Source organism: Syngnathus typhle, linkage group LG1, assembly GCF_033458585.1.
Source record: "Syngnathus typhle isolate RoL2023-S1 ecotype Sweden linkage group LG1, RoL_Styp_1.0, whole genome shotgun sequence".
Taxonomy (NCBI): domain Eukaryota; kingdom Metazoa; phylum Chordata; class Actinopteri; order Syngnathiformes; family Syngnathidae; genus Syngnathus; species Syngnathus typhle.
In genome coordinates this window covers 21,850,900-21,875,328 of record NC_083738.1, presented here as the reverse complement: position 1 = coordinate 21,875,328, position 24,429 = coordinate 21,850,900, and the positions used below count along the sequence as shown (strand labels likewise).

At 43.4% G+C, this 24,429-nt stretch overlaps 1 protein-coding gene across 5 annotated transcripts in view; it reads left to right on the top strand.

Moving 5' to 3' along the window:
- lnx2b (ligand of numb-protein X 2b) overlaps positions 1-24,246 on the top strand; it is a 169,028-nt gene extending 144,782 nt beyond the window's left edge. Inside the window, exons 1-10 of one of the 5 annotated variants that reach the window (XM_061288419.1) lie at positions 9,106-9,375; positions 14,782-15,273; positions 16,963-17,147; positions 18,500-18,699; positions 19,263-19,667; positions 19,826-19,957; positions 21,093-21,267; positions 21,404-21,650; positions 21,777-21,935; positions 22,735-24,246. In XM_061288419.1, the coding sequence (XP_061144403.1) occupies positions 14,885-15,273; positions 16,963-17,147; positions 18,500-18,699; positions 19,263-19,667; positions 19,826-19,957; positions 21,093-21,267; positions 21,404-21,650; positions 21,777-21,935; positions 22,735-22,870 (2,028 nt within the window). In that variant the 5' untranslated portion in view covers positions 9,106-9,375; positions 14,782-14,884 and the 3' untranslated portion in view covers positions 22,871-24,246. Of the gene's footprint in view, positions 1-9,105; positions 9,376-9,447; positions 9,744-12,726; positions 13,099-14,779; positions 15,274-16,962; positions 17,157-18,499; positions 18,700-19,262; positions 19,668-19,825; positions 19,958-21,092; positions 21,268-21,403; positions 21,651-21,776; positions 21,936-22,734 lie in introns of those variants that run through there. The other 4 variants (XM_061288385.1, XM_061288409.1, XM_061288393.1 and 1 more) reach the window with 4 other exon arrangements.
- Positions 24,247-24,429: the final 183 nt, after the last annotated feature.

Below are 24,429 nucleotides of genomic sequence, written 5' to 3'. Positions count from 1 at the left end.
GGTGACTAAGACTAGACACTAGAGGGCGCCATGCGGCGATGTCAACATTTCAGAAGGCGCACTGTAAATTCATTCATCCATCCACAATACGTATCGCTTATTTTTTTAATATATTTAAAACTGCAATGTTTGTATTTTGTTCCTTATTAATAGTTTTTAGTTAAATTAGTTCAATAACTATAATAGTTGATAAATGTAATAACACTAAATTAAATTTGTAACTAATTTCAGTGTTGCCGCGTTTTAAGAGATATTTTTAATTAATAATGGTTTTCGATTACTATTATGTATATCTCTATAGATCAAGGTCAATGAGAAAATAATGAATTGATATTAACCGAATTTAATAATTTTTTTATCAATAAGCAATATACTGTCCCGCCTTCACCAATGCCTACGGAAACCCCCGCTAGATGTCAGTATCGTTCTGTCAGGTATCTCGAAGGGGAGTAGTTTTGCTTTATTTGCATTTTTATTACACACCACAACTCTTTATAGTTGGAAGTTAAGAGAGTGAAAATGTCACTCAAAGCACAATAAATCATGTTAATAAAGTTTGATTCATGGTAACAGTATGTTTAAATCTCTACATAAATTGCTCTAGATTCTTTCGATGCTTTCAAATGAAATATTTGCAACACTATTGATCTTGTTTGTTTGTTTATTTGTTTGTTTTCTCCGCACCTTTGGCAGGCGTCAACACCCGCTTTTGACCGCACCACTTGGCCCCATCCACAAAAGCCTTGTAACAGGGCCTGCCGAGGAAATGAGAGGCGGGCCACCTCAGCAGGCCCTTGAGCTGCCCGCTGGGAGTGGATGTGTGTGATACTGACTTTCAATACGGAAATCCAAATGAAACGGAGATCAGTGCGGTGGATGGCGAAGCAGCAAGTACAGGGGCCTACTCTGCTCTTCATTTAGACTAAAGCTGTTATTTACCACCATCTTGTGGGATGTAATTGGTCGAAATACAGAAAGAACCTCCTATGTGCAGAATTTTCCGATAAGCGGATAAAAAAATAATTCTCAGAGAAAACTGTGTTTTGTTTCTCACTCAATTTACAGGTTTTGGGAGGTGCCGTTATTTATTCGTAGATAGCAGCGATATTAAAAGGTGGACTAAGTCAGGCGAATCCTCATTAAGCATCGCCCGGCACTGATTGAAATACACTCGTTAAAGGCAAAGATAACTGTTGGGATTTCTTATCAATACAAATGAATGAAACAGGGAAGTGTGACAAAATGACTGTCTATCTTGTCTGCATGTCACGTTGCCCTTCCTATGCCCCTCGTCATTTGTATAGAATAGAGTTAGGCCGCAGCCTTCCTGTATGTATACCCCGGCTCTTGAATGAGCATTTCCTCAGTGCGGGAGCAGGCTACGGGGTCTTTGTGTCTTCAGGGAGCGGCACGTCGCTAAGGCCCACCAGGCATTGTCATTCTCCGCATGGCATGCGCAAGTCGACCCCCTTGATGTCTCACTTTGAAGTGCGCTAAGTGGAGGACACGCTGGAAAGTTGTTTCAGTATTTACTCCCTATCCTTAATATCCAGGTTCAGGTCCACAAACTCTTTGTACTCACTTGGTTGTATTACTATAAATTTTCAATTAATAGTTTTACTACAAATAAACATGACTAACAAACTACTGTGCTACACTTGTAGCACCAATAAGTGGATATGTGTAGTATTGAGCCTACTGGGTCCTACAAATAGCACCAAGATGGATTTCAATCCAAATTTAAAAATGCAGTTCTGCGGAAAAAAAGTTGAATACAACCGAACAGTACTACGGCGGTGATTCTTTTGTGTACCAGTAGAGGGAGCACCACACTTGAAGAATCACTGGAACAGCCAGGGAAAACACTTCTGTTCCAAGGTTGGCCATGTGGGGGCTCCCGGGACCACAACGCAAGGGGGTCTGTGGGGTTTGGAGTGTGGGGGATGCGCTAGGCCCGCTGTCATCCTCGCAGACTGGTGCCAGGATCACAGAGGGCCGCAATAAAATTCTCACCTCATTATCTGAGACAGTCACATCACAGGCTTGTGTTGGAGGGGAGGGAGAAGAAAGGCCGGGGCGGGGGTTACACTGAAGAACAGGCATGGGGACACCACAGTCTGCCTGTTTGTGTGTCTTCTTCTGGGGGTGTTGCGCTGATGAGAAAAATCAGGCATAAGCACAATTGACGTTCACACCTCTGCCAAGAAGTCCCCTTGGTGTGACCAACACACACACACACACACACACTTAAATCTTCCCGGCTCACTTAGCAGGAATGGGAGACATGTTATGCAAAAGAGAGCACTTTTCAATCTGGTTTCAGTGAAAGGCCGTCAGGCTTTGCTATGATTAGTCAATGTCATTTTGCACCTCATTAGAGTCGACACTCGTTTTGAACTAATACAGTGATTCTCAACCACTATGTTGTCAGTTGTGCCGCGGGAAACCATCCAACTTCACTTAATTGGGTATTGGGACACATGCTTAACACGCCTCGCACCAACGGATAATCTTCGGATACAAGATTGGGTAACGCTTGTCGTCCTTGGCTGGGAAGGGGCAAAGTCGCTTTAGAAATGACTAATACCTTTTGGGTAGGGATGTTTGATCCATTTATTTAATCCCATCCCAATTTTGTGGGAATATCTGGTAGTGCTACTCCAAACACAGTTCAGGTCAGTCACTTGGTATCTTGGTTTGTATTTACAAACTTGACAAAATGAAAGGTCAATCGTGACAGGTGGAACACTCTTCCACAAGATGGCAGATGGTACATATTGTACCTTTGTATCTACTTTTTGTGATGGTGTCAGATAAGACCTTTTTGGCGCATGACATTTATTGAAATGTAAAATATGTGCCTCGGTTAGTTAGGAGACTGCACTAACATCAAAAAACAACAACAAAAACAAGTTTGAGCTGTAAATCCTAACAAGGAGTGACGCATCACCTATTTAGCAGGATGTAGATAACCAGGAGGCCTATTGTCTACCAGGATGCAGTGGAGAACTTGTGGCAGCTGGTGTCCCCCCCACCCCCACCTTCCCTTATCTGCCCATGTACAGCCAATAAATCAATATCAAATCTAACGGAACAGGAAGCCAGATGGCCTTCCCACAAGCGGGCCGCTCTCGGGGACCGCTCGGCTACTGTACCGGCCGCCGGCCCGATTCGTGCCGCTCGGCCTCTCTTTGAAGGCATACACATGCGACCGGCAGCTCAATGAATAACTAAAGGGAACAAATAAGCAATTACGACTCTCCTCAAATCAGTGTTTGTGTTTCCATCCACATCAAAGGGAGCCCCCGGCCTGTTTGATATGCGGCCCCCGCACCTTGATCCGACCCTCGGACAGGTACCGGGGAGGAGCAGCCCATTGACAAGGAGAGAGGGTCATGCGGGCCCGGCTCGAGGCTAGTTGACCCAGACGAGGGGATCGCCGCCGTCTCTCGTTCTCTCGGGGGCCATTGCTTCTTGCGGCAATCTCCAGACGCCTTATTGATAGCTACGATAGATAGTTTGGGTCATCTCGTGAGGGAAATTCAAACCTCACAGCGGCAATATCGATACATATGCGCTCATATCAAAAATAAGAGTGAACAAAAAATATATGGAGCAGCATTGGGAAGGAATTTAAAGAAAGTGAAATCTAAACAAAAAAAAAGATATTTTCTGAAGCTTTGGGAAATTCCAGGTGAGCTGTGATTGGATTGTGGCAACTGTGATGTCATTTTCAGTGGACAGCAAGTGGCAAAATGGCCGTCCGAGAGATGGATTAAAAATGGGTAGATTTTGCTGCTTAACTCTTTTTTTTCCCACCAACTCAATTTTGATCTGAATGCCATGTTTAGCCATGTGGGGGAAAATATTATTGTAAAAAAAATGTTTGTGTTGACTTTTTTTTTTTTAACAACTATCTGCAAAACTGCTTTTTGATGTCATTTAAGTTCACTTCCACTAAACTGCAGCATGTCAGCTCACTTGTATCGCATTGCAACACTATAAAATATAAACAATAATTAGGACCGAGGGAGTGTTAGTATGCAAACTACTGACTACACATACATAGCATTATTAGCAACGTTAGCATTTATTGCACACAGTGTTGTGTTGCTATCTAAGTGCATTTCATCGATGCAAAAGTGTCAAAGTGACAGTATGAAGCGTAGGCCTGCTGATACAACCCAAAGGTCAGTTACCTCTAAAGAGGTCCCGCCAGACTCATCCAGGTCTGAGTGGAGGCCAGGGGTCAGGTTAAACAGTAGTTTGATTGAATGGCTGTTCACAGGCCAGTGTGAAATGCCAGCTCCATTGCAATGTGGGAGAGGGGAAAAGAAGGCGGGGGCTCTCTGGCCTTTGTGTGGCCCGTGCTCCTAAAGGTCTCCGAGCACGCAGCCATTGTTAGCGGGTCGACCAGCCAGCCCCTCTCAGACTCTCCTTTGGCCTGCTTTGTCTCCAGCAGCGTGACCATTTCCTTCATCCAGGTCAGGGCAGGGTCGTGACTTTGGGGACTATCTTGGCTTGTCTGTCTGACTCAGTCTGAAACGTTCAAATATGTCGTAAGATACTTGAATAATGAAATCTCTGGTCAATATGAGATGTGAGCGACTCCCATTTGCCAATTACGTGCACCGCTACATTCATTAAAACACCCTGGCTATTCAGACTGGATTGGATTGGCTGTGTGAATATGAATGAATCTCATTTTCCTTCGGATTCAGCCGTGAATGTTTACGTGGACCATTCTCAGTGGTCATTTGGTTTCAGTCTATAAGGCTCCACGTAAATGAGACATGTCTCACTTTTTTCTTCGAGCAAGTGTGTAAAAATCACAGCGGTTATACGTTCACCTTCCCGGTTGCCTTGAAGTGTTCAAGTTATGCAAGAAGAGTGGCCAGCACCCTCCTTCTGTCCCCAGGCTGGACCTGCCTTATCACGCTGATAAGAAAAGGAAAGGCCAAAGGGCCATAAGGAACGGCGCGCACGGCTCGGGTCAACAGTGTGAGGAGGCTGGACTCGAAAGGGGCAAGAATATTATCTGATAAGCATCAGCCGGCTCTTTTGATCCCACGGGGGCTGATCCTGGGCTACGGGGTGTCATGCTGGGTGGACGAGCGGAACGACACGGCAGGTACAAACAAGCCAGTCCTTGAAGATAAACCGGGCTTGAGCAAATTTACACAGAGGAAGCGCGCCGGGGCCAGCGATGCACACAGAGAGATTTGTGTCCTCATGCAAGTGTCACATAATCAAAACAAGTCATACGCTGAGCCGCGGCCACGCCCACTGCCGCTTACTGACCACATGCTTCCATGTCACAGTATGGTCTGCTGATGCGCTCCCGTAAGTCATTGATTAAGAGCTATCATGTGGAGGCCAGACAGGGCCTGGGGGCTTTGCAGACAAGCTGTGGCCTGAACCAAATGAAATGCCTTGCTGAGTGTCCACTCCAGGGCAAGATGCTAGTCTAAGATGCTAGTCTTTTTTTTTTCCGACCAGAGGTGTGTGTGTGTGTGGGGGGGGGACGGGGGTGTCCTTTCCACTAAGCAACAATTGCCCAAAAGGGCAGATGCTACACTTCTAAAAACAAGTCCCCTATTAATTATTAGTTAAAGATGGAATTCAGGTTGTGTGTGCAGAATATGTTTGCTGGTATAGCACAAACAATTGTTATCACAACAACTAGTAATTAGTCTCGATAAATTCAGCACCTTTTTATTTCACGGACAATATAAATCCCTTTAAAATCCAATTCTCACTAATGTGGTAGAAATCCGAAGACTTCTTTTTATGTTCTTGATGTATTTCATTGTGGAGTTTGGATGACATCTTGCAAATTTTATATTGCACTTTAGATGACATGAAAGGTGTCCACACTTGATCAATTGATTCACTTCTTCAGACAACTCCATCCTATTTTGATCATAGAAGACAGCTGGAGAGGCGACAATTTTTAATGAAAACAAACTGCAAGGGAACCTATTCCCAAAATAGATTATGGGTCATTAGAGAGAGACGCTATGCTCCGCCCCCTCCCAGGCATGATTACAGAACAAGGATTGCATGAGCACTAAAATGTGACGCAGAAGATAAAATGATGCTGAGCTGTGGTTGCAACACATCAAAGAAGGTGGTGGAGTGAGAGTGCAGCTGCCCACATTGGTGCGAGTTTCACTCCTCTCTCACTCCTGAGGAACTGGCTTGTGTCGAGGATGTTTACCGATCCCAGGAAAGACAAACAACGTCTCTTGTTTGGAGCCACACACTGCTTGTGTGTGTGTGTGAGCGAGACCCAGGATGCGTCAGGATGTGGCGTATTGTTAGCTCCGTGTTTATCTTGTCTCGGGTCCTTTCAGCCCACTTCCAAGTTTCCCAGCTGTGTCTGATCAGAACCAATGTTGACAACCACTCTTTGACACAAAGCTCCAAGACACAAATTTCATTGAGATCAGAAATGAGCAGAGGTGGCAAAAGTACTCCTACCTGATATTTGACTAAAAGTACAGATAGCTGCTTCACATTATTCAATTTCAGTGTTTTGTCTTCGCTTTATAAGTCCCCAAAATCTCAATCAGCCAATCAATTCAAAAATTTGAAAAAAAGGTATGGTCAAATGTAAGGACTAAGAATAAAAAGTCATCAGGAAAAAACCTCAAGTCAATTACAGACACCTGAAAAATAGTGTTCATTTTTAAATTCTGGAATCCAACCTTTTACTACCACCAGTGAATATATTCGTCAAGTACGTTGTTTTTTTTCACCAGGTAGGCGTGGAGGAGGGTCTCGCCCAGCTTGTCTGTGAAATGGAGGTTTGTAAAGATGAATAGAACAGTGTCACTTTAGATTTGAGATCAACTTTTGAGTCGACGATCAAGAATTCCGATTTGTCACGCCGATTAAGAGGGACAAAAGTGCAGACATGTTGGAAATTAGACAAATTGACACTTTTCTTAACATAAGGAGGATGTTTGTTATTTATGCAAATTGTAGTTTGACATTTGGATGACTTTTTTCTTTTTTAAAAGTGGGCAGAAAAAAAAAAGACTCCCTGATACAGATTCCCCACCACTTTTGATGAGTAATAACACTTGGTCCGAACACAGGGCGGCGCTGTTTCTCAACTATCAACTGAGGCCTCATATTTCACCCGCTGTGCACATTTATTACATGCCAACATACTGTCAACGTGTAGTTAACCCTGTTTTGTTTGCTGTAAAACCACTACATTTCATAATAAAAGCTGACACTCAAACACAAAATGTGATTTATTTGTTTTTTCTGGCCTATTTTAAAGCCTGCGTTAATTTTATATAGTACTATTAAAAGGTGGCCTTGCTTAAAAAACAGCCTTAGAAAATCACTATAAATAAAATGTAAAGTCAAGTTGAGTGTTTTATGGGTTTTACAAGACTAACAGCAACTTTTTCTTCGACTAAAACCAGTTAGCTTCTTTTTACACGTGTATGACAAATAGGATATTGACAGCTTCGGCCTGGCTTTTTTCTTCTTTAGAATTTGTAGAAGTCGACCAGTGTCCAAACTAACTGTATATCATCATTCTGTCATTATATATCACTTACAATAGGATTATATTTGCCATTTTGCACAAAGACTCCATATATTGTGGTATAATAAAACACCATCTATTTCTTACCATTTCGTTTACCAACATGAAACATTAAAATTCTTTGTCATTTTTCCTCAATACTTAAAATTCGTTGTCATTGTTCCTCAATACTTCCCATTTCTAGTTTAATAGCATTTTAAGGAGATCCAGTTGAAATGATGAAAGTTGGATTTAGCAATCATAGAATCGATTTTACAACGCAGTAATTTAAGTTGATTTTAGAACTGTAAGTTTTCTAAATAAATGGCTCTAAGGAAAACCTTTTTATTGGGGAGGGGGGGGGACTACTGTGACACATGAACGGTGTAAAGTACGGTACCCCCTGCAGAATGGAAGGGAAGTCCTTGTGCCATAAAACCTCTTCTCTGTGAAAGCCAGTTCCCCCCTGACGATTTACAGCCATAGAAGGAAAAGCTCCAAGGCAAAGCGACATTTGCTGATGCCATGTCGCAGGACCAGACACTCGCTGGTGACAATGCGTAGAAGTGCAGGAAGTCAGGCCACAAAGCGGAAGTCATAAGTGGCTTATTGATTTCGATGTTGACATGCTAAAAGCTGATGAGCAGTCAGGCCCAGCAAGGCTTTTTCTAATGAAGCACACAAAGAGCTTTACAAGCTAAATTTTATTTTTTTAAAATCCAATAAATTGTACTTATTGTGTATATGTGATCTCTTCAATTATTAGCATTTCTATTGGCTGCACCGCTTCCAGTACATGCATTTTTTTTGGTGTCCAATCAGATTTCAGCCTCAATGCGTTGCCATTGGAATTTTCTCTGCCAAAGCCTTCACAATCGGTAGTGCTGGCCCATATGAATTCAACGGCAATAGCAATAGGACTGTTTCTTTAACCAATTAAATTTAAAATTTGCCCTCACAAGGTCAGCAAACTGGCCCACTATGATGTCAGCATTTCCCCGTCCTCTAGTTTGAGCAAAACTGAATGAATCCAATCAATATCTCTGGTGAATGTGAAGTATTTGTATTCATATTTGTCTTTTTGTCAAGTTATTAGGTAGCTTTTCCGATTCCATATAGTATTGATGGCTCTAATAGTAATGAATTTATAGTGACTCTATTGTTGGATGTCTCCAAAGAGTTGCCCCAAGGATCACACAGGTAACCTTTAGGCCAGCTATATACATATATATATATATATATAAAAAAAAGATCATCAGTGATGCAAAATTATGACAAGAAACATTCTGGAAAGTGCAAAAGCACGTGTAATACCCAACTCTTGCATATTATTTGATATTTACTACCAAAATTCAATTCTTGCATGCCTAGTAGGTATAAGTATGTTTCAGAAACGCCAACAAGTACAACCTAAAACATTAATATGATATTTGTACGGGGATGCGCGACTGGCCATAGCAACATCAAACCTAACGCGGAAAAGAACAGAGACGTGTGTTTTTGAGAAGATGGAGAGTGGAAAGAAAGCCGTGTGCCATGTTGTTTTTCCACCTGCCTTCACTTTCCTTTCTTCCTGCAGTGGACGTGGACCGAAAGTGCGTTACGTGGGAAACTCCCTCCCCCACCCCCGAGCAGCTCCAACTACACCTGAGACGCCGTGTTGGGGCTTTCACCGACGGCGAAACGGACCAAATAACAACGAAAAACTCGTTGAACGTTGATATTCTATCTTTGGACGTCGTTTTTCCACACCACGTTGACAAATCAGATTGACGTCTTTGTGTTGGCCGCCATTTCCGGGAAGGAGAAAGGGAGGGAGAACTTTACAGGTAAAACGTGTTTCGGTCTGATACGAAAATTGAATGTTATTGTACGTAATCAAACACGTAGAAAAGACAAAGACCACCATTAGTGGTAACATTCGTGATGGGGGGGGGGTTCGACAAATTCGTTGGTTTAGCTTTTGCTCAAAGAAAAGAAGCTGGTCGATACCGCCGAACCGTTTGCCCTTTCGGTTCGTTTAACCTCTTGTGTTACATTTAATTTGAGATTAACGAGGCCAGCGTTGACATGGGGACAGTGAGTTATTTATGAGCTGGGTGATAAACAAACAGGGGCCATAAACGTCTTATTTTAGGAACTTTTTACTGCAGGACATGGAAGTTCAGCCTGACATTTTGGAACCCTTTGTCTCCAGGTACGACCAATTGTGGTAACTTTATGGTTTTATTACGTTTTCTAAGTGTGAGTATCACAGTCGCAGCTATTTGGTCAACGACTAAATAACAAGTGATGCTGAAGACTTTTCAAGAAGAGTGACTAGAAACACCTGTTAACCTCTGACGTCATGACATGGCTGCGACGTTCGTGATTTTATGGCACCTTTTTGGAATGTTTACTGGTTCAAGTTCAAAATGCAGTGAAATCCCAGTTCCCTGTAGTTTATGGCTGAAAATCTGTGATAGAGACAGTCTCTCTCTCTCTCTCTCTCTCTCTCTCTCTCTCTCTCTCTCTCTCTCTCTCTCTCTCTCTCTCTCTCTCTCTCTCTCTCTCTGTCTCTCTCTCTCTCTCTCTCTCTGTCTCTCTCTCTCTGTCTCTCTCTCTCTCTCTGTCTCTCTCTCTCTCTCTGTCTCTCTCTCTCTGTCTCTCTCTCTCTGTCTCTCTCTCTCTGTCTCTCTGTCTCTCTGTCTCTCTCTCTCTCTGTCTCTCTGTCTCTCTCTCTCTCTGTCTCTCTCTGTCTCTCTCTCTCTGTCTCTCTCTCTCTCTCTCTCTCTCTCTCTCTCTCTCTCTCTATCTATCTATCTATCTATCTATATACTTTGTGATCCCTCGCTACTTCACTACATCGCGGATTTTTTTCCAAATTAAAAAAAACATGTAAAAGTCAAAATAAAACTTCTAAACTGAGGAAACGTGTGTCTAACTTTTAGAACAATGTAGTATTGCTCCAAATGTTTGTTTACATTTCTTTAGAAGTCCGTTTTCGCGTGTTAGCACGATTGAGAATTAGCATCTTTCCGCTAACTCGTTAGCCTGCCCAGTACTTCTTGTTGGTGACCGTATTTCGCGGATTTCATTTATCGTGGGTGGTTTTTGAAATGTATCCGCGATAAACGAGGGATTACTGTATAACCCTTTTAAAAACGAATTTATGACTCTGGCATGTTAGATTGTTTTGACGTTAACAATAACAAATGTGAGATCAGAGTCTTAAAGTGTATCCAATCGTACAACTTAATGGCTTCCTTTTGGAATCAAATCCATTTTGTGGATAAATAGCCTGACATCATGAGTGAGTAACAAGAGGGCCTTTATTTTAAATCTTCTAAACATGAATGTGCTCTCCTAGATGTCATATTGTAGTTTTTTTTTGGTAAGACCTGTAAATGTAAACCAAAGTGACTCTGCATTATTGTTTACCATGTTAAAGTATTCGTAAATTCGCATTAATGCCTTGCCAAACAGACAAACTAACGGGTCTTTGCGGCTTTGATAGAATGGCAAGAAACTGCCATTGCACCTCGTTGTGTAAAATACTTACGTCGTTGGTTCGATCAACTTTCCATTATGTGCTTTGCCGGTAATACCCAAGTTGACACATCGCCTGTCTGACAGTAGGGTGAAATCATTCGTCTGCGTCGGCATCGCCTAAGTTCCGCGAGGGTGTGGCGAGACATGTGACTCACTGGTATACGTCATCATGGCAAGTGGTCGGGCCCAGACTTGTAATCCCTCGTGAGACCTAAGGACACTGTGGGACCACCAACGTTCTCCCACTTTCATGCAATGGAAAAAGCTTACCGTGTCACATGATTGTAACTTGCAAGGCGTTTGAATTGGAGAAGACGTTTGCTAGTTAAGGCACGAGACAACAACTTGAGGTGAAAACAGTCACGTGTTCTGAGGAACATAGAACAAGGTGCCAGAGAAGGAAGATAACATTGAGAACCATATCTTTTTTTTTTTTCCTGCTTTAAGTTGGGGCAGCTTTCATGTTTTCTGTTGCTTGGAATTTTTTTTGCCCTTTTTTTATGAGACATTTCTAAGAAACAGAACTTTTATGAGCAACTTCTGTTTCTGATTAGGCACGGGCAGGTAGATTTGAAAGTCACATTTTCAAAAGTACGAAAGCTTTCCATGAGCAGTACATGCTGTTTTTTTTGTGTTTTTTTGCCAAGTGACACGACTCCTCCCATGCCCGTTGTTGGTGCGAGTTGTAAGACTTTTCTTCATCGTAAAAGTAAGCTCTTTTGACCATATTTGGCGTACCGCGACTAGGTAGAGGAAGGACCTGTAAAGTGTGCTTGCGAAGAGTAGCTGCAATAGAAAGCAAGATTTCTAATCGACATCTCTGGCAAGTAGACAAATCGAGTGAAAAAATGGCAGGTTGTGTTCTAATGTATTCTGAAAATGTTTATCATGATTTTGTGTTGTAGCGATATTGGAGCTTTGCTGACATGCTGTCGGTAAAGGTCCGTCCTCGGTAAGCCGCTCCCCCTTGAAAATATGAGCTGTTGTCAAAGTTGAGACTGTTCACCTTTATACTTTGTCCTGAACTTCAGGAGTTTTGGATAAGCGGTTCAGGATTGATGCATCTGCTTGAAGTCCTCAAGGTCCATTGAGGCTCTCCTCACGACATTCTTTTTGACATCATCTTAAGAGAACGACATGACCATGACATCACCTTGACGGTGTCTCACGTGGCGCGCGTGTCACTTATTAACTGCCAGTATGAGTTTGTCCGGACAAATAAGTAGATGGAACGATGCTATTTCTTCCTTTTAAACTAAAGATCATCACATTTCCTTAAAGTGATGGTTTGCAACAATCTCCCAATTCTTGACAACGTGAGAGAACAGGGGTAAGAATCCATTTGAAGTTTCTTACATAGTACGTCTGTTTATAAAGGGCTCATCATTGCCACAATTTAAAAACGATTTTTTTTCATTCATTTCATAACTTTATTTACCAACCCGGTCTAACAAAACATTAATATATGATAAGTTTTTTTTGTGCTCAAGGGCGAAGTTCAAGGAACGTCGATAAACACAGGTTCACCGTACCTGTACTGTTTGTGTTTTCATGTGTGCATGTCACATGATCCATGAACAGTATCCATTACAAGACAAGGTATCACTTCTACCAAGTGGGCAAAAAAAAAAAAAAAAAAAGGGGCAAAGCCACAGCGTGCGACAATCAGACGTTTGTTTGCAATCAGTCATTCCGTATACTTCACCTGAGAAAGTGCAACATCAGCAGACCTCCGTCCAACACACACATTACTTACGGCCACTGACAAGGGGAACACTTTGCTCTCGGCCCGAGCTCCACTCTGCCTAGTTACACCAAATCACCATTGCATTCCTTACGCCTGTGCAGCACACAAGTATGCTTACACACACACACTGACATGCACGCCCAGACATTATCGTGACGGTGTGCAGGGGAGGCAGGGCTCTGGTTTCATTGAGGCTGGACGCAGCTGCTAGGTTCAAGTCTCGTGTTTGCGTGCTTTGACTGCCCACCGCTCCACATCGGTGATCGTATCTCTGGTGAGTACAATACGAGGATAATAACACTTGGGGGGTGGTGATGGTGGGGATCTTCGAAACGAGTCGGAGAGAGAGAGAGAGAAAACTCCAGGTAGATGTTTCTTGCCAGTGTGAGCAAGTCTGAACAAATAACAAAGCAACGTTCTGCTTCCAAGTTGAACTAAAGCCAGCAACCTTATCAGTCCTTATGCTCATAATATGGAATTCATGAGTAGTGATGTTTACAAATGGCACAGAAGCTTAGTTTGTTGAGTAGTGTAAGAATTTGTTTTACATTTAAAGTCAAAAAATGTTTTCCATGCTAATAATGATTGTGATTGGCTGGTGGTCAATTCAGGTGACCAGTTCACGTTAACCTGGAGTCAGCTGGTGTGTAGCTCACGCGCGACCCCCGGCGCAGTCCGACATATACAAATTCACGTTACGTCGCCGCTGTTGGAATGGAGGTCCGCGGGTATTTGGACAGCTGTCTTTAATCCCTCCAAGGAGTGAAAGTAAAAATATTAATTGGGTCCAACAATTTCGTCGTTGTTTTGGGAAGACTAAAAGATGTGAGGAGTGTTTTCCGTGGGAGAGTTTTGTTATCCTTACAAACATTTGTGAGGTCACTGATGTTTTTTCCTGAGGGGCGGTTTAGCTTGCAAGCTCTCTCCCAGTTTATCCACACTGAATTTATCCGAGTCTGTTCCCACAGAGTTGGAAGCATGCGCTTATCCAAAATGTCATAATGACTGATAGCATTGGCAATTGAGAGGTGTGTTCCAAATTGCAATACTGTTGTCCGCCTATTGCTACTTGCACTTTGTGAGTGAACACTTTAAGCACCAAAATGTTGAACTAAAACGTTGTTTTTGAAACTCCACAAGCGTATGTGAATGTGAAACAGCCATGGATAGGCTAATGAAAATTAGCATTGCTAATTGCTAAAGATAACATTGCTAATTGATGTAATTGGGCATTCCACGCTATCAACTGCTACTTCAACATTTAAATGCCAAAATGTGATACAGAATTACATGAGAAGGACATCTTCATCCATTTCAGTAGAGCTCAGTGCTGCTGCCCACCTTGTTGTGGCACAACATGGTATTACACTGAGGTGGGCTGCTTTATTTATTCATTTATTTGTTTATTTATTTATTTGTGTCCCAAATTCCCAATACTGTCGACCACATGTTGTATAGAGACATACAGTCTTGTGAATTCCATGACAGGCCAAGTACAGTATGTGTTCTAGGAGGTCAGATGTTTGTTCCAAGAATGTGTTCCTATTCAGCATTCTTCTTCCGAGGGAGAATTTAAGGCGATTAAGTTGTGCACAAAGACCAAGACCAATAGTGATAGGGTGCAAGGAGCCATTAGTGACAGGACCTCCACTGCTGCCGTCTTCATACAAACTTCTCACAATCTTGTGGCATCGTGTCTTTGTTCCCTCAGTGTTAGCAAAAATTTGATTTCTAGTTAGCTCCTCCAGTGGAATATGGAGCTTTTTTTTTTTTTTTTAGCTGAAATGAGAATTCCTTTTGTCCCTCAGGAAACCCGCTGAGAGGAAGCAGCTGCAGTTTGCTGCCATGTTGCTATCGCTCGGTTGATTTGTCATTTCCTGTGGCCGTCTTGAGCGGGAGTCACTCTTTAACTGGGGAGTCTCTCTTTAACCGCCTCACTGTGTTCCTCTGTCCGCAGAAGATGGAGGCAACACGGTCAGACCTTTATCGCATGCTGACCGCCTAAGTGGATTTGCCTTTACTTGAACACACACACCGTTTTGGAGGACTCCGGAGGGACAATGTCTACAACAGAAAACAAAACTGCAAGCTTGTCCTGGGCGAGGCTCTGCAAGGAGTGCGGGCAGCAGCACGAGGGCCAGGAAAGCCACCTGTACGAGTATCCCGATGATGTGGACGACGAGCTCGTGTGCCACATTTGTCTGCAGCCCCTCATCAGGCCTATGGACACCCCTTGTGGACACACCTACTGCTTTGAATGTCTGGCCAGTTTCTTGAAAGATAAGGACTTCTGCCCCGTGGACCGCCAGCGGCTGCAGCTGAGCCATTGTCGGCCGTCCACCCTGTTGGTCAGGAACCTGCTGGACAAGCTGGCTGTCATGTGTCCTTACTACGCAGAATGCCAGCAGCAGATGCAACGCTGTGAACTTCAACCTCATCTGCACAATAGGTACCACTCCTCAAGCTTCTTTGATATGTCACCAAAAAAACCCCCAAAATGCATCGATTGGAATAGTCCCGATGGAACCCCGGTTGACAAACCGACAGACTTAATTTGTCCGAGAACTAAACTTTCATGAAGTAAAGGAATGTTTCCCGTCTGGCATCAGAGAAGACTTGTTTACCTAGATTTGATCTATGTATAGTTAAAAAAAATAAAAACAGTAAGTAATGCAATACTATATATTTTATGTGGAGCCTCGAAACCGGATAAAGTCTCACGGTTTTCTGTTGCAGGACGCGTGAAGAAATTAGTGCATTTTCAGCCATGCCGGGGCCCCTAAAAGGCCATTCCTTAGTCTGAACAAAAATAATAAACAGTGTGACTCGTAGAGGCCCTAAATACCTCAAGTTCCCTTAAAGAGATTCTTCCAGCACAAGAGTGCAAAGTTCTGCACAGAACCAGGGAAAGTGTCAAATAGTTGCAGTCTGCTTGGGTCGTGTAAATGCTAACCTAGTATAAGATCATGGCAAACAATAACCAGATGGGATAAAGTCTAACAAAGTGCACAAAGACACTACCCCCCCCCCCCCCAATGTTTCAGTGAGATTTGTCAGTTAATATTCAGCTAAAGCCTCGCAGTCCTTTTAATTTAGCAAAAAGACTAAGAACAAGGCTAATCTTTCTCCTCTAGCATGTCCAAAGTCACACATTTAAATGCATGCATTTAATCCTGGGATAGTTATGAGCCACACGGCTTCTCAGTTGGGGAACACTAACTTCCTTGACTCTTTCTGCTGGTTGCCTGGCAACGTCGCTGTCTGGACATTGATTCCAGAAATCAGAAAGACAAATGTTGTGGTTCAGTGATAAGCTAACCGGTTGATGGCTGCACTGTACCGGCTATTACGTAAGTTTGTTATCAAAAATATCCCATTCGGCCCCACATTACAGAATACTGACTAATCATAAACAGAAGAATGCACGTCGTAAAAATATGCGATCATTGATTTGATTGTGTCACATAACCACCATAGACACTTTCCCTTCAGACGTGTTAAAAGTTTGAGGCGTGCTGTAAATCAGTCTCCTTGTTATCCACATGGTCAGCGAGGTGCTTCTCATATCCGAGGTTGTTGCCTGTTGTGGTTGGCAGGCAGCGGCCCGCCCGCTCTGCGCAAATAACCAGAGGGGGCAAAGTTCAGCCATGAGGAACGAGCACGCTAAAGTATGCAAAGTAGTTTGAGCATTTCTTCTATATCCCTCATAACCAGCTTAAAGTACACTTACTAGTCAGACATTATTTCGAGGAGATCCATCATGTCTTTGTAATGCTACAAACAGATTTTGTTCAGACAATACATTTTTTAAATGTTATTTTAGTTGTTAACCTCCTTATGAAATCTAACCAATAAATGCCTTTCCATGAAGTTGTTACAGAATTTATTCAATAAGCTAACCCTAAGGTCCACGTAGGCTACTCCTACGCTCATTGTCCAAACTTGTAAGACAAATGAACACATTAGTTGACAACCAAGTAAGAACAAATAACCTTAAGGTGGCTGTCAAGGATATGGAAAAATGCTGGAACAGCTTTCCATACTCGGGTGGACTCCCAGCCTGTAATGCACTTAAACGTCTTGTAAAAGCCAGTGATCCATCATCGCTTCTCCCTGATGTTATTCTGTTTTTGCCCAGATGCCCCGCTTTCAGGAGACTCCGGGACGAAGCGGAGAAAAGAAAGAGGCCCGCATGGAACGAACTGAAGGGACGCAAAGGCGACGGCGAGTTGTCTGCTGACGCTAAACATTCAGAAACGCCACCGCGCAGCGCCACCAGAGATCTGACCGATCCCGGGCTCATTAACCCTGCCTACGAAGAAAGTGAGGATGGTATGGAGTCATTTGTCATTAAGAAGCTCCTAGTGTATCTATTGGTCCCACCCTCATGGTCATTGGCTAATGTTTAGCCGAGATGAAAAGAAATGATCACGCCCGTGGGCCCTTCCCTGGTCTGTGGGGAGTGATTGTAGACGCAGAAGAATTGCTGATTGTTGAGTCCTAAGTCTGCCACGGGTGAATCATTAGCATAGTTGCAGGAACACGCCGCCGATTACAGCTGTTTTAACCAGACACTGGAAAATCACCAGCAGCTTCTTGCAAGTCTGCCCTGAATTACATTGAATACAACAAATGAACTCCGTTCAATCTCACCTTTTTAAATCTCTTAGTATTAGTTTTCATTCTCTTACTGTGTCAAGAAATGAGAAACTAACAGAAATAAGCATTGATTGTAAACATTCATATGCCAAATTATTTCATTTTGGGTCAGTTTTGCCTAATGCCAACATACAATCCAAAAGGCCATAGACAGGCTAACGAAAATAAGTAGAGATGTTATAGACACATGGAGTAGCAACATACGCTGTGAAGCACACTATATTTTATTTTTGCTTTCTGGGGACGGCTGGTATTGGAATTTAGTTTGTGCCTCTTCTTCTTGTGCATGCCTATATGGCATTCATCAAGGCGTGCAACTCTAAATTCAACTTTGCCTGTTTTTAAAAAAAAATATATATGATAGTGTTGAGTCAAGACAACATCCAAAATGTTTGTTTGTTTTTTTTCATAGGAAGTGGAAAGAGTAGAAACTAGGTAAACAGCGTCCATCAGTTTAGTGTGATCTGAGTTTCTACACGCGGAAGTCCTCTTCACTGTATCTCTACACCACAAAAAGCCAAACACCACGTGCGGCTTTTTTTTTTTTTTTTTTTATATTGCCACAGCGTTATGTCATACAACCAGAGGTCCTTTACCTCCTCGTGCTTCAATGCAGGCAGCGGTAGAAACAGAGGACCTTTGTATTTTTATCATTGACATGCTGCAAGGATAAGAACCGCTGTACACAGTAGTGCCTAACATAAATGAATACACGCACACAGATTAGATAGCTAACATTGAATATCCTCAGTGGATATTTGTTCCTGCTTTTTAGAAGAAATGAGAACAGAAATTACTTCTCAAAGGGCGTGCACTCAATCTCAGTTGCATCTCAGTAAATTTCAATATTGTAAGATCAATTAAAAACAGATTGACTGCACAGAGCGGCTCAGCTGGAAGTACAAATATGGACAATATTGCATCTTAATTGAGAATTTTTTGAGCAAGAAACACTTTTTAAAATGGACAACTGTAGGGAAGTTGTTTGATGACAGTTGTGGTACTCTCTTCGCCAGACAACACGCCGTTGCGCTCCAGCCTGGTGTCCGAGTCCAACGTGGTGGAGCTCTTCAGGGAGGAGGCAGATGAAGAGCTGGGCCTGCGCATCGTCGGCGGCAAAGACACGCCGCTGGGCAACATTGTCATCCAGGAGATTGTACGTGACTCGCAAGCGGCTCGTGACGCCCGACTGGCGCCCGGAGACCACATCTTGGAGGTGACAAAATAATTAGTACTGTGAAAATGTTTTTTTTATTTTTTTATTTTTTATAAACAAACTGAGTTTTGTTTAATTTTAACACATTAACAATGTGAAGATTGTATTAATGACTTAATATCTCCATTGAGGGGGAAAACAAGTTTCTTTTTCTTCCCCAAAGTTTAAATAACGTTTAAACTTAGGATAGCGTGTACGTACTTATTGGAGTCAATCCCTCGGAGTATGATACTCTTCCACACATTCCCCTCAGTTTTGTAAACACACTTCTTTCCAGCAGGGAATGTGAAAACAGATATTCAAGAGAAACTGGTTTGATCTCCATGGAAACAAGGCGTGGTTGCCACCAGCAGCCATGAGCACCTCAGGTCGACTTGTCTGTAGTGTTAGTGATTGACAAAATCTTAAATAGCGTTGCATCTTCACCATGGTGGTCTAGTTATGTAAATGTTTTCTTTTATAATCCAGAGGGAAAACAGTGTAAAAACTAAAATGGCAATATTTGAGTTTCCTAAAAAATAAATCTTGCCATTCCATCTGTGTGCTCTGTATGATTTTTGCAGGTGAATGACATCAGTCTGGCGTCCGTCCCTCACGCTCGGGCCGTCGCTGTGCTGCGCCAGCCTTCCCTCGTCAGGCTCACCGTCATGCAGGAGAAAGGTTTCAAACCGAGGGAGACGCGCCCCGATCAGCACCCAGCCTTGTCCGGCAGCGCCCACGGGAACGCCACCTCCGCTCACAACCCTGGCACTGTACTGCAAGTGACGCTGACCAAGAGTCAGCGCTCCGAACCGCTTGGCATAAAGCTTATCCGCAAATCGGACGAAAGCGGCGTCATCATCCTGGACCTGCTGTCGGGAGGGTTGGCAGCCAAGGACGGCAAACTGAAGAACAATGACAAAGTCTTAGCCATCAATGGACAGGACTTGAGGCACGGTACACCTGAGAGTGCCGCCCAAATCATACAGGTATAGTCTTTTCTCTGCTTCATTGTTCATGGCTTTCCTAAATGTCAGATCGCATCAAAAAGTTGGGGTCTCTCATTAGTCTGCTGAGCAGACTACACTTGTAAATTCTGGAGGTTTGCTTGCCCTGTAAGACAAAAATCTGGTGTTTTGTTTCACAGGCCAGCGAGGTGCGTGTCAACTTTGTAGTCTTGAGGCAAGCAGAGACTCAAGACGAAGGAGGACCACAAGGCCGAGGGGCCAGGAGGGTGCCTGAGCCGCAGTATTTCAGGCGGCGCTCCACCTACATGAAGGTACGGCAGAACATGTTTCTGCACATCACCCGAGCCATCTTCAAACGTTTAACCCTCACACTGCACAATTTTGCGTGTGCAGTTTGTGTAAAGCGGGGGACACACTTTCTGATTTTTGACATCCCAAAAATGTGACTGTAGCTGGGATGAAACTCACTCGAGGACTGTTTTTTAATGAAACATTGAAAGAGTCCCAATCTGGACATCATTGTTTTTTATGCTTATTTTTATCTGGACTCTCTCAACGGCATCCCAATTGTGCTACACAGTGCTAGTGCAGCTAATTGCCTTGAGAGGAAAAAGTTTCCTGTTCGGCCAATGTCGACGTACTGTTTGCTTTAAAAGTATGGCTTCAAGATTCAAGAGTTTTTTATTCGCCTCATTGCTCCAGAACTCGAAATGTTTTCTCCGTCATCCCGCTTCGAAATGGCTTGAGCGTGTACGTCCGTCTTCCTGCGGTAGCATCCTCAAACAGGACATCGCTGGTGTTTACACAGTGTAATTGTGACGTGCCACTCGGTTCTTCCATCCAGGAAGAATAGCAGCCCCCCAGCTGGGGGTGCAAAGCTTTGAGAGCAGACACCTGCTTCACGGCGCTGAGATGAAAGCGGACGTGGAGGGCCTCCTTCTGTCCTGATCAAAAGGCCCGGGGTGCTGCTCAGTCTGCCACCGCGGGGCCGCTGCCTTGTTGTTTTTTGGGCCCTTCTTTCTTTGGGTGGCAGAGGATCAAAGTGGATAACAGTTAGCTTTCGCCTGCCGAGTGGAGCCTTTTCGTCTTGCTGGGGGTGGGGGACCCCCCGCCGGGTGGAGGAAGAAGCTTCGCCGCCTCCCCCGAGCTTCCCTTGCCACGGTTTACAGTCTGCGGAGCGCAGCCAGGAGGCTGCCGGGACCTGTCGCTTTCCACACGTCTTTTCCATTACGAGACACCAGTGTGGGAGCTCGCACGTCGCCTCCATTTCGCAAGTTCCACATTTGTTACTGCCCCGGGCTTTTCAATTAGGGCACTTGCGATTAGCGGCACCACTCCACGAATGTTAGCTGAAATGGCTGAAACGACCCACAGATAGATCTCTTAATTAGTTTGCCCCTGCCAGCAAATGCCATCAAAATGAAATGTGGTTGTGCAATCATACAGGACCCTCCCGGTGGCTTTTCCAGTCAGGAGAAGACGGTGAGCCTGAAGAAGGACCCTCGTCTTTCTCTGGGAATCACCATTGCCGGCGGAAGAGACTGCCGAAGCCGCCTGCCCGTCTACATCACCAGCGTGCAGCCTATTGGATGCCTGCATCGAGACGGCACCATCAAACGAGGTACACACATGCCACTGTTTCTTCACTACTTATAAATCCACCCTTTTGCTTTTTTTCTGTGGAAACTCCTCCGCTACCTAGGCGCAACAATTACTTCACACAGGAGTTCTGTTCTTAATTGTCTGTGCGCCCACAGGGGATGTCCTGCTGAACATCAACGGCGTTGACCTGACTCAACTGACGTACAGCGAGGCCGTTTCCACGCTGAAGGCGCAGGCCGCTCAGCCGCAGGTGGCGCTACGTGTCATCCAGACCATTTCGGAAGAATCGCAGGAGGACGCCGAGGCCGGCGGCGGCAACGACAGGTCTGACGGCTTAGAGAACGCACGGGAAGACGCTTACAACTGGACGCCGCTGTGGATAAGATGGCTGGGCTTACCGAGGTACAGCAATGAGGGCCTTTTTTTGTGTTTGTTTTAATGCAAATATTCATTTTAAATTCCACATTATAAGACGTATATTTGGAGCGCTGACAAAAAAAGCGCTAACATTGCCTTTGTCGATGTCAGCCACATGCACTGGTGTCGAGACATCGTCCTGCAGAAGAGCAACAATGAGAGCTGGGGCTTCAGCATCGTCGGAGGCTACGAGGAGACTCACGGCCAGCAGCCTTTCTTCATCAAGACCATCGTACCGGGCACACCCGCTCACTTTGATGGCCGCCTCAAGTATGTTCAAGCTGAGGCTATTATCCTTTTTTTTTTTTTGCTTTGTTTTTTATAAACCTCAGGGCCTGACTTGGGACCTTTTTAAATTGTTAGTATATGTGATGTAACTCTTGTTTAATCAGTATTATGCAACCAACTTTGTCAAATGACATTTTATGTCATTGATGAGCAAAATACTCATATCTCCAAAATAACTTGAAAAAAAAAAAAGACATATCGTTTGAGTTTCCACGAAACATAATGTCCATGATGCTATCATATATTGTTGCACATCAACACCACCACCACCCAAAAATCATGTTCAGTTGCTATTTCCAATGTGCTAAAAAAAACAGTGTCATTGATCAAATATAGTAAAAACACGATCAGCAAGTCGTTCATATCAAAGTGTGCTCAAGCTGACCATCCCACCAAAAAGGCTTTTAATACTTCACAAAAGCAAACGAGATAAAACTAAAGAAAAAATTGTGGTTACATCTCGTATTCTCAAACTCTCTCTCTCCCAAAGTCCATAGTGCCGCGATATGCAATAAATAAAAAGAAGCTGAGTAAGCTAGGCAGAAATGAACCCGCATGCAACCGCACCTTTGTGGGCGACCACTTCCTTCTGCACCGAATCATTACAGCTATTCATTTTTAACAAAAACAGTCCTATTTTATCCTGAAGGCATTCACACTTTATTTTCTAAAAATAACATACAAACTGTCAGTTTTGAGGGGACATACTGCTGCACGGCTCCTGAAGTGTAAGAGAAGACATCCCTGCTGTAGTCTGTTCAATCTCACATTTGTCTTCCAGGTGCGGCGACGAGATAGTGGCGGTGAACGGCGCCACGACGGTGGGCATGAACAACTCGTCGCTCATCCCAATGCTCAAGCTGCAGAAGAATAAAGTGACGCTGACTGTGGTGTGCTGGCCCGGGAGTCTGGTCTAGCCAACAGACTCACTAATTGGGAAGCATTCTGCGCACAAAGCAGCAGGTAACTCCCCCTCAACTCCACATGTGCCAGTGTGCCGCGACTCAGAGGTGTTAAAAAAAATGTCCTCCTTTTTTTTTCTTTTTTTTTTTGACTGGTCGTTGTATACAGTGGCGTCTGACAAATGGATTAGAAAGTTATACTCAGACTTACGAGACATTGTCTCCTCTGTCCGTGTTAACTTATATCGACTGTCTCTGGCTTTGCTGCGTAAAACCTTATCTTTGAGATATCCCCATTTCAAAAAAAAAAAAAAAAAAGAAATGATGGGAGGTTGGAGGAGCATGTAGGCACTTTCAGCATAACTTCGATACTTTTGTAACGTTTCACACAATCAGGTAACTTCATGACAAAATGTCTTTCTTCAAAAGTTAAGATGCCATTATGTAGGATTCTCTGAATATGAAACAAAAACAAAAATTAGATCAGGAACCAACAGCCAAAGAGTGAGTTTTCTTCTTTTTTTTTTTCTTGGGTATTTGGTAACTATTAGTTTGACCAGGGTGAAAACGTGATGGCAATCTGTGACAAAGCCCATCAACAGGAGGACTTTGAATTATTTGGAGCACATTTTTTGAATTGGAAAAAAACTCCATGAAGGATTCATGATGGCTGCTCGTGACCAAATCCGAACGGCTCTTGACTGCAAAGACCAAAGTGTCCACTTTTACTGCACTTTTCTCAAAGCCATCACAGTGACTGCTTCTTTTAGAGGCGTCGGGGGATGCTCAAGCCACTATGGGGGTCTTGACTTTGAAAGTTCCTTACAATGCAAGAAGACTCACTTCGTGCACCTTTGTATCTGTGTGACATCATAATTGTGTTCTCGCTTTGACACTCTTGTGTCCATTCCCTTATATTTATTCACATTTATGGGTGCATCTCAATAAAATGGAAAATGTGAAATAGCTATCGCTGTATATAGATCCACTTAATGCTGGGATTTTATTATTTTTAATTTTGATTATATCTTTGAAAACATTTGGTTCAGCATAATTTTAAAAGGAGGTATCAAGCAAGGAATTGGCCTCCTGAAAATTCTGTTCCTTTGTGTTTAATGAATCTGTATAATGAGTGTCATGTACTGAATTCAGCTACTAAAATAAATGGACTTTTCTGCTATGTTCTAAATAATTGAGATGCACCTGAATGTGGTCACTTGTTGTTAGGTGGCTCACTTGAATGTAAATTTGCGCTTCAATAAAAACAAACGACAACCCGGCACCAATTTTGGTATAATACAGAGTTATCCGATCTGAGCGGCTGTGATTTTGATGTCGCTTTGGATACAATAAAAAGCACTACAGTGAGTGGTGGAAAATTATCAACTCAAGCGGGCAGTGTCAAACTTATTATGGTCGGTTAACAGTGAAACCACAAATTTATCATGGGGCCTGTCCGAAGACAATCACGATTTTCCGAAGTATCAGTGGCTATTAACGCTATACAAAGTGTACAAATATAATAGCTTTGCATTGACTGGTCAAGAGTCCAAAAAAAGTGTCCAACATATTGT